Genomic DNA, 14,409 nt, shown 5'->3' with positions numbered 1-14,409 from the left:
GAAGAAGATCTTAATTAATGAGTTGTTCACAAGTACAACTTGTACACTCTCTTTACCTTTGAGAGTGACCCTCAAGTTGTTTATATAGCCTCATTGTGGGCTAGGGTTAGGGTTTCCCTTGCCCTATAGCTCATTCACATCTTACCTTCTCTCATACAACCTTGCTTACTCAAGGTTCCGACGCTACAACTCTAATAGTAAGAAGGCAAAATAAAAACATAGACACGACACATGTCAAAATAAAAAAGTTTAAAGAGTAGCAATGCTTTGTCACCCCGATAGAAGGTTTAAAATTTTATATATTTAAAAAAATCAAAGTAAGAAAAAAACATAATGGAAGAAGAATAATATAAATTAAAAATGATCTCCTTTTGCTACACATGTAAATCTATACTATCTATTGTTTTGTGATACACCAAACTTGACATGGTCCTATGTGGCACCCATTCAAATCTTAGAGCAAAAAAGAGATTTCATTAAAAAAAATTTGTCTCTCTACTTAACGTTTCACTTTCTCTCTTCGGAGTGCTCCAAATAAAGTCTATTGTTAAAACATCGAATCCACTGATCGCCACACTTATCATCAATTTCCCTTGACATGGCAAGGTGATTGATAATGGTGTTTTGAGTTAGTGCTAACCTCTCCTCTCCACTTTCTCCAAATATGTTTTTCTCTTTTCCTTGAAGCACTTGATCTTTTTGTATGTGTGTGTATCAACATGTTATTGTGTGTTGGGAGTTAAGAAGTATGGCCTTACCATGCATATGTTGTATAGATGGGTTGTGTTTAGGCTTTTGCAATAAGGGAGAAGATAGAGGGATGAAAGGTGAGTGCCAAATATAAGACCATGTGCTATTGCTATTGGTGCTTTGATGGCTCGTGGTGCTTTTAGCAAGAGAGATATAGCAACGATCTTTGTGTGTGTTGGCATGTGTTTTTGAATTACTTCATGTTTTGTGGTAGTTAATGGTGCTTTGGTCAAAATAGCTCAACAAGAGTGCTTTCACACACAACATCAAAGTATATTTCTTTAGAGCAAGTGGCATGTAATGCAAATGCATAATTACAAGTTTTTTGTATATAAGCTTATGGTACAGGTTAAATACGTCTACTATGAAGGATTACACCAATGCCATATGAGTCAGACACAAGTGTGTGAGTTATGTATATCATGATGAAGGCATACATGTGTATGTCAATACGTGATAATCATTCTAACAAGCATATGAAAGAGACACACACATGTATGTACACATTTATACAATTATTTGTCTAATTGATGAACTTTGAATGACCACATTCATTTATATGCAAGACACGCTTGCAGATTTATTTGACTTTATGAGTATATGCGAGAGAGAGAGAGAGAGAGAGAGAGAGAGAGAGAGAGAGAGAGAGAGAGAGAGAGAGAGAGAGAGAGAGAGAGAGAGAGAGAGAGAGAGAGAGAGAGAGAGAGAGAGATCACAAACTACATTGGATTTGAATACACATTTTAACACCCACACTTGGCATGGGAGTGCTATCCACCCTATATAGGCACAAATGTCGCTTGCGCTTGAAGAGGTCTAGCACGTGTGCTTACTATAAGAAGTAAGTTGCAAAATTGGATCAACATTGTAAGATAAAGTTAATGGAGAATATATTGAGAGAGAGATTTGGGGGGAGTTACAAGAGGTCTAGCATGTGTACTTACTATAAGAAGTAAGTTGCAAAATTGGATCAAAATTGTAAGATAAAGTTAGTAGAGAATATATTGAGAGAGAGAGATTTTGGGGAAGCTACATATCCTCGATAGACAAGGAAGGTGACACCTGTGCTTGTGCAAGTCTTGCATGGATGTAGGAATCTTAATATGAAACTAGCGTTCCGTGCGTGTTTCGCGTGCACGGAATGCTAGGCCGCTTCACGGCAGCTTCGCTGTCTCAAAGCGGCAAGCGAAGTTTTGCTCAACAATCCATTTCTTATCTTTCTCTCAAAAAATATTTAAATTTTAAAAAGAATTTTCTATTTTCTATTTTTTCCCATCTCTCTTCCTCTTTTTCTCTTTATTATTATTATTATTATTCTCTCTCTCTCTCTCCCCTCCCCTCTCATTTTCTTCTCTCTCCTCTTTTTTCCTTTTTTATTCTCTCTTTAAATTTTTTTCTTTTCTATTTCTTTTAAATTTTATCTTTACTCTCTTTATAATTCTCTATGTGTTCAAATTCTCTCTCTTCTTCTTCTTATTTTCTTTCTCTCATTTTCTTCTCTCTGTCTCTATCCCCCCTCTCTCTTCTCTTTTCCTTTTTTCTTTTTTTCTCTCTCTTTCTCTTTTAAATTTTATATTTTCTCTCTATAATTCTCTTTTTCTTTGTTCCCTCTCTCTTTCTCTCTCTCTCCCTCCCTTTTCTCTTTTTTTTTGCAATTTGTATATTTCTCTCTCTCTCTCTCTCTCTCCTTATTTTAATTAAAAAGAAAGTTTCTTCTTTTCTCTTTCTTTTAAATTTTATATTTTCTTTCTCTATATTTCTTCTTCTTATTTTCTCTCTCTGTCTCTCTCCTCTCTTTTCCTTTTTTCTTTTATTCTCTCTCGCTCTTAAATTTTATATTTACTCTCTCTATTTCTTTTAAATTTTATCTTTCTACTCTCTATAATTCTCTCACTGTGTTCAAATTCTTTCTCTTCTTATTTTCTCTCTCTCATTTTATTCTCTCTGTCTCTCTCTCTCCTCTCTTTTTCTTTTTTCTTTTCCTCTCTCTCTCTCTCTTAAAATTTATATTTTCTCTCTCTATAATTCTCTTTCTCTCAGTTCCCCCTCTCCCTCTCCTCTTTTTTTTTGCTCTTTATCTCTCCTTATTTTAATTAAACAAAACATTTACATTAAAAAGTTTAATCACAGAGAGAGAGAGAGAGAGAGAGAGAGAGAGAGAGAGAGAGAGAGAGAGAGAGAGAGAGAGAGAGAGAGAGAGAGAGAGCCTAAGCCCTATGCATGAGAGAGAGGGGGGAGGGGGAGAAAAAAAATGTTTAATTAAAAAAGACCATTCTCTTTTCTCTTTCTCCCCCTTCTCTCGTCGTCTTCTTCTTTTTATCCTTCTTTTTCTTCTTCTTCTTCTTCTTCTTCTTCTTCTCTCTCTCTCTCTCTCTCTCTCTCTCTCTCTCTCTTCTCTTTTATTCTATCTCCTTCTCAAAGTGTGTGAAAAACTATGTTTGAATTTTTTTAAATTAAAAAATATTTAATTAAAAAATTTTAAATTAAAAAGTTTAATCTAACACAGAGAGAGAGAGAGAGAGAGAGAGAGAGAGAGAGAGGGGGAGAGGGAAGAATTTAATTAAAAAGGAGATGGGGGAAAGAAAGAGAGAGATTATAAGTGAGAGAGAGGGAAATGGGTTTTAATTAAAAAAAGGGAGGTGAAGGGGGGGGGGGGGAAGGCTTTAATGAAAAAAAGGAAAGGAAAGAGAAAATGAGATATTGCAAGTGAGAAAGAGAGGAGGGGAGAGGGTTTTAATTATAAAAGGAAAAAAAGGGGTAGGTTCGGGAAACCCTCTCGAGGTTCAGGGCTTTTCGAACCTATAGCTACAATTATTTGTCTAATTGATGAACTTTGAATGACCACATTCATTTAAATGCAAGACATGCTTGTAGATTTATTTGACTTTATGAGTATATGAGAGAGAGAGAGAGAGAGAGAGAGAGAGAGAGAGAGAGAGAGAGAGAGAGAGAGAGAGAGAGAGAGAGAGAGCTCACAAACTACATTAAAGTTGAATACACATTTTAACACCCACACTTGGCATGGGAGTGCTATCCACCCTATGTAGGCACAAATGTTGCTTGCGCTTTAATTGAAGAGGTCTAGCACGTGTGCTTACTATAAGAAGTAAGTTGTGAAATTGGATCAACATTGTAAGATAAAGTTAGTGGAGAATATATTGAGAGAGAGATTTGGGGGGAGTTACAAGAGTCTAGCATGTGTACTTACTATAAGAAGTAAGTTGCAAAATTGGATCAAAATTGTAAGATAAAATTAGTAGAGAATATATTGAGAGAGAGATTTTGGGGAAGCTACATATCCTTGATAGACAAGGAGGGTGACACATGTGCTTGTGCAAGTCTTGCATGGATGTAGGAATCTTAATATGAAACTAGCGTTCCGTGCGCATGGAACGCTAGGCCGCTTCACGGCAACTTCGCTATCTCGAAGCGGCAAGCGAAGTTTCGCTCAACAATCCATTTCTTATCTTTCTCTCAAAAAATATTTTAATTTTAAAAAGAATTTTATTTTTTCTCTTTTTTTCCATGTCTCTTTCTCTTTTTCTCTTTAATAATAATAATAATATTATTCTCTCTCTCTCTCTCTCTCCCCTCTCCTTTCCTTCTCTCTCCACTTTTTTCATTTTTTATTCTCTTTAAATTTCTTTTTTTTTCTATTTTTAAAATTTTATATTTACCCTCTCTATAATTCTCTTTGTGTTCAAATTCTCTCTCTTCTTCTTCTTATTTTCTTTCTCTCATTTTCTTCTCTCTGTCTTTGTCCCCCTCTCTCTTGTCTTTTCCTTTTTTCTTTTTCTCTCTCTCTGTCTCTCTCAAATTTTATATTTCCTCTCTCTATAATTATCTTTTTCTCTGTTTCCTCTCTCTCTTTCTCTCCCTCCCTCTTTTTTTTTTTTTTGCTCTTTGTGTGTGTGTGTGTGTGTGTGTGTATCCTTATTTTAATTAAAAAGAAAGTTTCTTTTTTTCTCTTTCTTTTAAATTTTATCTTTCCTTTCTCTATGATTCTCTCTCTATGTTTAAATTCTTTCTCTATAATTCTCTCTCTCTATTTCTTTTCTTATTTTCTCTCTCTCATTTTGTTCTCTCTGTCTCTCTCCTTTATTTTCCTTTTTTTCTTTTCTTCTCTCTCTCACTCTTAAATTTTATATTTCCTCTCTCTATAATTCTCTTTCTTTCTTTTACATTTTGTCTTTCTACTCTATAATTCTCTCACTGTGTTCAAATTCTTTCTCTTCTTCTTATTTTCTCTCTCATTTTATTCTCTCTGTCTCTCTCCCTCCCTCTCCTTTCTTTTCCTTTCTCTTTCTCTCTCTTAAATTTTATATTTCCTCTCTTTGTAATACTCTTTCTCTGTTTCCCCTCTCCCTCTCCTCTTTTTTTTTGCTCTTTCTCTCTTCTTATTTTAATTAAACAAAACGTTTACATTAAAAAGTTTAATGAGAGAGAGAGAGAGAGAGAGACTAAGCCCTACGTATGAGAGAGGGGGGAGGGGGAGAAGAAAAATGTTTAATTAAAAAAGACTATTCTCTTTCCTCTTTCTCCCCCTTCTCTCTCCGTCTTATTCTTTTTATCATTCTTCTTTTTCTTCTTCTTCTTCTTCTTCTTCTCTCTCTCTCTCTCTCTCTCTTTCTCTTTCTTTTATTCTATCTCATTCTCAAAGTGTGTGAAAAACTATGTTTGAAAAATTTTAAATTTAAAAAATCTTTTAAAATTTTTAATTAAAGAAAAGTTAAATTAAAAAGTTTAATCTGAGAGAGAGAGAGAGAGAGAGAGAGAGAGAGAGAGAGAGAGAGAGAGAGAGAGAGAGAACCTAGGTCCTACACATGAGAGAGAGAGAGGGGAGAGGGAAGAATTTAATTAAAAAGGAGATGGGGAAAAGAAAGAGAGAGATTATAAGTGTGAGAGAGAGAAATGGGTTTTAATTTAAAAAAGGGAGGTGAAGGGGGAGAAGGCTTTAATGGAAAAAAAGGAAGGGGAAGAGAAAATGAGATATTGCAAGTGAGAAAAAGAGGAGGGGAGAGGGTTTTGATTGAAAAATGGAAGTTTGAAAAAGAGGTAGGTTCAGGAAACCCTCTGGAGGTTCGGGGCTTTCCGAACCTATAGCTAAAATAATATGGTACTCTCTCTATAATTCTCTTTCTCTTTGTTCTCCCTCTCCCTCTCCTCTTTTTTTTTTTGCTCTTTCTCTCTCCTTATTTTAATTAAACAAAATGTTTACATTAAAAAGTTTAGAGAGAGAGAGAGAGAGCCTAAGCTGTACGCATGAGAGAGAGGGGAGGGGGAGAATAAAAATGTTTAATTAAAAAAGACTATTCTCTTTCTTCTTTCTCCCCCTTTCTCTCTGTCTTCTTCTTTTATCATTTTTCTTCTTCTTCTTCTCCCTCTCTCTTTTTTCCATCTCCTTTTTAATTAAATTCTTCATTTTCCCCTCTCTCTGAGCCCTCTCTCTTTTTTCCATCTCCTTTTTAATTAAATTCTTCATTTTCCCCTCTCTCTCAGAGAGAGGGGAAAATGAAGAATTTAATTAAAAAGGAGATGGAAAAAAGAGAGAGGGAGACTGAGAGAGAGGGGAAAATGAAGAATTTAATTAAAAAGGAGATGGAAAAAAGAGAGAGGGAGATTATAAGTGAGAAAGAGAGAAATGGGTTTTAATTTAAAAAATGGAGGTGAAGGGGGAGAAGGTTTTAATGAAAAAAAAAGAGAAAGAACAAATGAGATATTGCAAGTGAAAAAGAGAGGAAGGGAGAGGGTTTTGATTGAAAAAGGGAAGTTTGAAAAAAGGGTAGGTTCAAAAAACCCTCTAGAAGTTTGGGACTTTTCAAACCTATAGCTAAAATAATATAATAATAAGATAAGATTTCAATGTTTTACCTATTCTCTTGTAAATATAGATTATTTGTAGTGATAACGAGAGAGCGTGGAAGAATTACGTAAGTTTTAGATTTGGGGTATAGTTAATGGGGAAACGTATTTACAGAGCGAGAGCCAGCGAGCGAGAGGGAGGTAAACACAAAGAGGGGAGGTATAACACATGGCTTTACCAGGGCTCTAATGACTATTATTCACATTCCTCCTCCTCCTCCTGCTTGTTTTCCGTCACCAATGACGGGTACTTAGGCAAGGCGTGACGATGCAGGGCAGCCGTGGAGAACAGGCCACCGGGAAAGAATGGCAGGAGGCTGAAGGTGATCAGAGCAAGAAGAGGTCCTATGTATGGCCTCTGGTGGCCACTTTCATGACTGCGCTTGCGGTGAGTGGCTCAATCTCTTAATTCAGTTTTCCAAATCAAACACCCTATGGTTTTCTGACAGTGGAATGCCTAATACACGCTTTTTCCCTCGCAATGGAAGATTAAGCCAGAAAGGAGAAACTCTACTGGTTCCCTTGGATGCCGGTCTCCTCTTGGCAGCCAAACACCGTTCAGTACATTTGCTGCTTCAGTTTAGTTTTCTTTTCATAAGGAATTGTTGCCAACAAACGGAGTGCGTGTGAACAAAAAGGCATGCAATGTCTTCATTGCTTATTTTCAAGATTCCTGCGTGATCGTATGGATGTGCATATGTACACATGTATGTGTATATGTATGCGCACATGTATGTGTATACCTGTACGGGTGCACATTTGTAATGCATGTGTGTGCGTGTTGTTTATTTAGCACCCAAACAACTCAAGGCTGTTTTCAGCTGTCTTTGCTAAGGACTTGTCTCAAAGTACCTTTTCTTCTCAATGTGCCTCGAGGTAGTTCTTCCTTAACGTGGTTAGCATAGGTCTTTCGCTTGGACATAGTCTCAAAATTTTGCTGATGCCATTATGCCAGAAAACAGAGGAATGGTTTGGATTGGGATTTTTGACTTGTAAAGCATAGTATTATGTTTTCTGATTGCTTTGTCAACTTTAATGAGCTTAAGAGCCTATGCTTTACTCATTGTTGGGGTGGAGGCTTAAGTAACAAATCATAATGCTGATATTTTTAAGAAATGTTTTGGTAATGATCAGATTGGACATATTATGTCCCTTCGAAGGCGCCTTTTGGATTTCGAAAAATTAGGTCGACAGGTATTCACTTATATCATGTCTTATCTTTGTCATGTACATTGAGCATGGGTGTAGGTAGGCTTGAAACAGGTTTCAAGGAAGGGGCAACATGCAGTTGAGTCTATCGTATGACCATTTAGACAGTTCTTGTTACATTCATTTAAGTATAGTACACACAACCTTAATAAATAAGCAACAACGTGCTCATGCGTATAGGTGCTTAGAAAGATATTAGTTTTTCTATGTGAAACATCAAGAGTGTAATTTTGACAATTTGCAAAGCTTGAGCACATAGAAACAAGTACAAAATTTACTAGTTTAGGTGTGAGGGGAAACTCTTAAGTTTGATGGAGAAATTGACAAAATTGAATGTAAGAAAATAGGATGCAATGGAGTATAAGAAAATTTTAAGCAAGTGATGAAGAGAGAATATGGAGAACAAATACTTTGATTATTGTGGACGAGCACGACAAATAGCTAATGCTTTCTTGTCATGTGCTTTTGTTAGGAAGCTTTGATAGCACATAGGAAATAGAGAAGAGCAAAGGTCGTGTATATAGAAAAGTGTGCCTATAGCAACAAAACAAGCCACAAATTGATATGCTAAATAGAGCATTGCATGCATGCTTTTTCAAGCATGCCACTAAAATTGACCATTGAATATATATTTTGTAAGTCCATGAATTACGCATGGTAGTTAGAGTAGTGGCCTTGAGGTTGGGGGGACCCCCTCTCCATGTCTCCCCTAAGAAAGCTGGTGGAAAGAGTGCTGCTATGATAGGCCCTTCAGATAAGGGCCTAGTGTAGTGAGGACTCTACACATGCATGTAGCTAGGCTTGCAATGTGCCAACCCTCTCAGCGGTGTGTTTGTAGTTATCTAGCTACACTCGGCTACCATCCGGTGTTGAAATCGGGGCCTACTAGGTAAATATGCTGCTCATAAATGCCTTCTCCTCATATGGGTTGCACACAAAGATAAGAGTCAACAATTACTTAGTTACATGAGGGGTGGAGCTCTCCAACATTAGAGCCTTGGGAAAGTTGTCTTTGAAGAGGAAGAGGCTTTTGAAAGAGATGATGGGTCTTAGGAGGATGAGATCAAAGACAATAGGAGTGAGATAGAACAGAATCCCCCCCAAGGAGAGGAATGGTTTGATTTCAACAATCCTAAAGAAGATGAATAGTTTGAGTTAGATAATCTTGAAGAAGAGAAATGGTTTGGTTTTAAGAGCTGAATGGACTAATCTTTTCCCTTCCAAATAGCTTGAAGCAAGTGCTTTTGCAACCAACCTTCCTCCTTGGAGAGGGTGGTAATGATCCGATTTAACAATAGTTATAGTAAGTAAAGAAATTAGATAAATTAAAATGCACACTTTATTGCTCTAATCTTGGACAATGGACAATCTGTTTGGCCCCAAAACTGGTGCCCCTTGAAGTGCACATTTTATCTTTGCATAGGTTGCATCCAAGTTTTCCATATAACAATTAGCCTTAAAGATCTTATCCTTAGTCTGCAAGATAGATGGTACCTTTTTGCCATCTTTAACCACTTGAAATGCAACTTTGCTTGTGAAACTATGCACTTTATTGTTATATGCAAACTCAACCAATAGCAAATACTGCTCCCACTATATCTTGTGGTCTGAAACATAGAACCTGAAAAGATCCAACACTACAGAATTTGCTTTCTCAGACTGACCATCTGTTTGTGGATGGAAGGATGATGAAAATTTCAGCGTGGTACCCATATTCTCAAACAACCCCTTTCAAAATAAACTGGTTATCCGAGGGTTTGGATCATTGAAGATCAACTTTGACATATTATTATACTTAAGGATATGTTGCAAAAACAATTGTGTCATATGATTAGCCTTTATTTTCTTCCTCCAGGGAATGAAATGGTCTTATTTGTTAAACCTGCAAATGATAGTTCATATCCCACTATTCCTTGTAGGTGTCCTAGGAAGCTAAAAAATAAAATTCATTGCAATGCTTTGCTAAGGCTTATCTCAAATAGGCAAGGGCTGCAGCAAGGCTGGCATTTTTTGCCTATCATACTTTACCTTCTAATATATAATGCATATCTTTACAAACTACTCTACGTCATGTCTCAAAGTTGGTCCATAAAAGAAATGCTCCACGGCCTTGACTATGGCATCAATACCTTTGTGTCTTGTATATGGAGAAGCACGACTTTTAGTGATGACTCTAGACCTCAATTGCTTTGTGACACAGTCATCCATGTATCATTAGAAATCCATCTCCAAGCACATAGTGCTCATGCCTCTAGCCATTGCAAAGTTGATCATATACATTAGCGAAGCCCAAATCAGTAGTATATTGCTATTTCATGGCATCCAACTCAGTGTGATAAACCATGCTGGTAGTTGAAATTTGTGGCTTATATGACAATGCATCAGCCATTATTTTCTTTTTACCGTCAATATGTACAATTTGAAAATGAAACATAGAGAGAAATTTTACCCATCTCATTTGTTTCTTTGACAACTTTGTCTATGTTAGAAAGTACCTTAAAGCATGATGATTTGTATGTACTATGAAATCAATCCCCAATAAATACTATTTCCACGTAGACATTGCATGAATCACGACCTAGAGCTCCTTCTCACAAACACGCAAATTCTTCTATGCATTGTGGAGAATTCGGCTTTCATTAGCCACAACTCGGCCATCTCGCATAAGAACATGCCCAACGCTGTTGCTACATGTATTACATTAAACCTGAATGACTTTCTTAGATTGGGCAAGACATGTGCTGTCACGAGGACGTGAAAATTTGATGCTTTGCTTATGTTTAATTGACATTTGATTAAAGGATTAATCAAATGTGCAATTAAAAGATGCACGTGTTGCACATGTGAGGTGCAAGCTACTTTCTCAGAGTTGAAGACCGAAGGACCCTGTGAAAAAGATGGGTGTCAAAGGCAAAAGTTGTAACAAGTTACACTTGTGAGATTCTAGGTGAATTTTGGTGTTAGTGTGCCCCTAGGACCATTAATTGGCCATTAAGTGTTAGTGGTGACACTAGGGACTAGTTATTAATTAATGGATTAATGCTTGTCTAAGGGTCAATTAATGCAAGGGACCACTTTGGGTTGCAAATGGCCTAGCCAATTAATTTTTGGATGGGCAAGGTCAATTTTTTGGGCATGGATTAAGGGCTAAATTAATTTTCAGAATTAATTAATTATGAAAATTAATTAAATGGCTGGAAATTGCTGAAAATCGATTAAGAAAGCTACCACTTGGCAAAACTTTCCCATGCAAGTGGGGGAAATGCTAAATAGGGCTGAAGGGAGAGGGAAATCTCGTTTTTTCATTTTGGAGCTGTTGGACTGTTGCTGCCAGCTTTTGGAGCCAATTCCTAGCCATTGGAGACCATTTTGGTGATGGAGATTGCATATTCTTGACCTTGGAAAGCTGACAATTGCTGCTGATGCACTTTCTCCTGAAGATCACAGTCTCTGATGCTCCTATTGTTGTTGGTGCATCCGTTTGGGGTTGGTACAGCAGGGCAGCAGCTGATTTTGATCAGTTCTTCGCGACAAATCTTAGAATTTTCTCTCTTTACAGCATTCTCTCATCTCCTTCAGTCTATGCTTAGCCATTCTTAGCAATTCTCAGCCATTTGGAGGAGATCTCAGTCATTTTTGGTGGACTGATTTGTAATTTCTGCAGTAAACCCTAATTTACAGCAGAAATTAGGGTTTAGCAGCCACCTTGGGATCCGTGCCAGAGATTGAAGGCTCAAGGGACTGAAATCAGCAGCTGATAATTGAAGATTATCAATGGATTTCAGGAGCCAGCCCATCCCGAATTGATTTGTGACAGCATTTGGCCAGCCAAGGGTCAAATTGGAGAAGAAGTCTTGGGTGAATCAAGAGGCAAATGACCCAAAAGGCTTGCTGGTCATTTATGACAGCAAGAGCAATTGGTTAGCAGGAGGAGGTTGAAGAATTTCAAGTTATACTCCTTCCAATTGAATGAAAGCTAAAGAAATACCGCAAGGGGCGTCAATTTTGGGGCCAACAGGGTGTCTATTGTCCAAGAATGTTATGGTAAAGTGTGTATTTCATTTTATGTGCATTTATTTATTGCTGTAATTAACTCTTAAATTAGGTTATCACCACCCATTTCAAGAAGGAAGGCCGGTTTCATGTGCAGGATTTGAAGTCATCTTTTCCTTTAACTTTTCAAACGTTGAAATTTTCATTTCTGTCTATCTAAATGGCACATTTTTCTTGTGCAAAGCATGCAATGGAGATGCAATTTCAGCAAACCTGCATACATACTTCATGTCGTAAGAACATAAATCCAAGAAGTTGTGGATCTCATGCACATTTTTCAAAGATGGCCATGATCGTATTGCCTCAACCTTTGTAGGCTCCATGCGAATGTCATCAGTTGATATAATATGCCCCAAAAAGTGGATTTCATGCAACAAAATTTCACTTTTCTTGTCATTGATAATCAACCTATGCTAACGTAGTTCATTGAACACAATGTCCAAGTACTTTCTATGCTCTGTCTTATTCTTTGAGTAGACAATCATGTCATCAAAAAAGTGCCTACCGATGCTCTATGTGGCTTGAAGATGCGATCCATCATCCAAAAGATGTCCTGAAAGTTGACTTAAGCACATCCTCTAGCCTAATGTGTATTTGATGATGCCCACTTTTCAATTCTATATGGCCGAATATGGCTGCCCTTTGCAATCTATCCATCACATTAGCAATTTGAGAGATTGAAAATATATTTTTTATCATGATCTTATTCGGAGCTCCATAATCAATGCACATATGCCATGAACCGTCTTTTTTTTGCACCAAAAGCATTGGAGAACAAAAAGGAGATGAGTTGGGCTGAATCAGCCCTTTTTCTAACAGCTCATTCACTTGAGTGACAAGTCATAATCTCCTCCTATTGGGTTACACACTGACTATGTGGGGTGGCTTATTAGGTGGCCTACTTCCAAGCTAAGATCTACGCCATGATTTTCAAGCTATTCCGGTGGTGGCTGTCTTAGAAGTGACAGAGAGAAGAAATGAGCATACATTTTTAGAAATGACATGTGATCCTTCTCTAACTTAGAGATGTTTCCAACATTCTCACTATCATGTTCATTCTTAGTAAAAACCAAGTATGCCGCACGATGATTTTTCATTACTTTAGAAATGGTAGCTACAAATACAACAAGGATAGATTTCCCTTTCAACTTTACATCAAGTGTGAGTGTCTTTTTCTTATGCTAAATAGTGAATTTTGCACGAGAATCAATCACTTCATGCATAGGGTGATACCATGGCATTCCAAGCAATACATCACAACCCTCAAGCGGAGCAATGAAGTACTCTTCATTGTCCATATATCCCTATCCCTATATATACAATTGAAGCTTTCCAATAAGTGGTGCGACAGGCTTTGCGTAGACTTTGCATGCCATTCCAATTTTCCCCATGGGTCCCATCTCATCCTCTTTGATTTGCCATGTCTATAGAGATGAAATTGTCTCGTGCACCATTATCAAAGAAAACAATGTATGCTGATCTCTAATTTTGCCCCATGCTTTGCACAACTCGGGAGCATCATCATGGGGCTGATCACTAACAACATTAGGCATCGATCCCACTGATGTTCTGGGCTTCTTTTCCTTAGGATCTCCTTGATTTTCCAGATTTTCTAGCTTGCTTCCTGTTGGGACAGTCCCTTGCAATGTGACCCTCCTATTCACAAATAAAACATTTATTTGCAACTATCAATTCCCTACATTGTGCTTATGTTTTCAAGCCCTTTTGTTGCTGTTTTGGCCTCTCTCTAGTCTGATTTTCAGATCTATCTTGTGTACCATTGAATGACTCAAACTTCAGTGCTTTTCCACTCTCATCATAGTCTTTTGCTACCCCTTGGGGTGTCAAGTTATTCTACATTGGCTGCTACAAAAAGGGTGCATTTGTTGACTTTACATCAAGACCAACACCAAACGGAGCATTTGCATGACCAGCACTCCTTCCTTGATCCCCATAAACATTCGGGGGCATAGATTCATTACTAAACATGCTACATTGTGTCCTAGGCATCAAGCCAATGCTGCCATATATAGGTTTTTGCACATTTCCAGCCATACCTGAATGCATTGGGCCTTGCACACCAAGCATTGGCTGCTGCATACCATAGGGAGTTGTGTCATACATTCCCTTATGCAGTCCTTGTTGTTGGATGTAAAGTCCCTTTGTCTCCATATAAAGTTATACAAGTGTGAACACACCCTTATTCGTACCCTAACATATAAATACATTCTTTATTCTTTGTGTACCATCACAATCTGGTATACCCATCTGTGCATTCTCTCTCTCTCACTCTCAACATTCTTGTTCGCACTTCTGTCTCACACTCCCATTTCCACTCTTCCCTTCAAACTAATATTAGAGCTGTGGCTAAGGTGTTCGCGCTTCCTGAAGTCCGTGTGTGTTAGCTTTAGCTCGTGTGGGCGAAGAAATGTTAGGTTAGGTCAATGTGAGTTCATGCGGCAGTCTTTGAGGCAGTTGACAGATTAGGCGTAGTCAGTGGCATGTCATGGAGGTCAAGGCAGGTCTCAGTTGTAG

The 14,409-nt window shown here is 37.5% G+C and overlaps 1 protein-coding gene across 3 annotated transcripts in view; it reads left to right on the top strand.

Moving 5' to 3' along the window:
• The first annotated feature begins 6,691 nt into the window (after nucleotides 1-6,691).
• Nucleotides 6,692-14,409, top strand: part of LOC148016423 (uncharacterized) — a 43,500-nt gene continuing 35,782 nt past the window's right edge. The window contains exons 1-3 of one of the 3 annotated variants that reach the window (XM_087663814.1): nucleotides 6,692-6,772; nucleotides 6,887-7,000; nucleotides 7,747-7,806. In XM_087663814.1, the coding sequence (XP_087519940.1) occupies nucleotides 6,986-7,000; nucleotides 7,747-7,806 (75 nt within the window). In that variant the 5' untranslated portion in view covers nucleotides 6,692-6,772; nucleotides 6,887-6,985. Of the gene's footprint in view, nucleotides 7,001-7,746; nucleotides 7,807-14,409 lie in introns of all 3 variants that reach the window. The other 2 variants (XM_087663812.1, XM_087663813.1) reach the window with 2 other exon arrangements.

The sequence above is a fragment of the Lygodium microphyllum genome, chromosome 23, assembly GCF_053477565.2.
Source record: "Lygodium microphyllum isolate KBCC chromosome 23, Lygodium_microphyllum_v1.1.10, whole genome shotgun sequence".
In the NCBI taxonomy this organism is placed as follows: Eukaryota; Viridiplantae; Streptophyta; class Polypodiopsida; order Schizaeales; family Lygodiaceae; genus Lygodium; species Lygodium microphyllum.
Note: the sequence above shows the minus strand (reverse complement) of the source record. Positions and strands in the feature narration are given on the sequence as shown.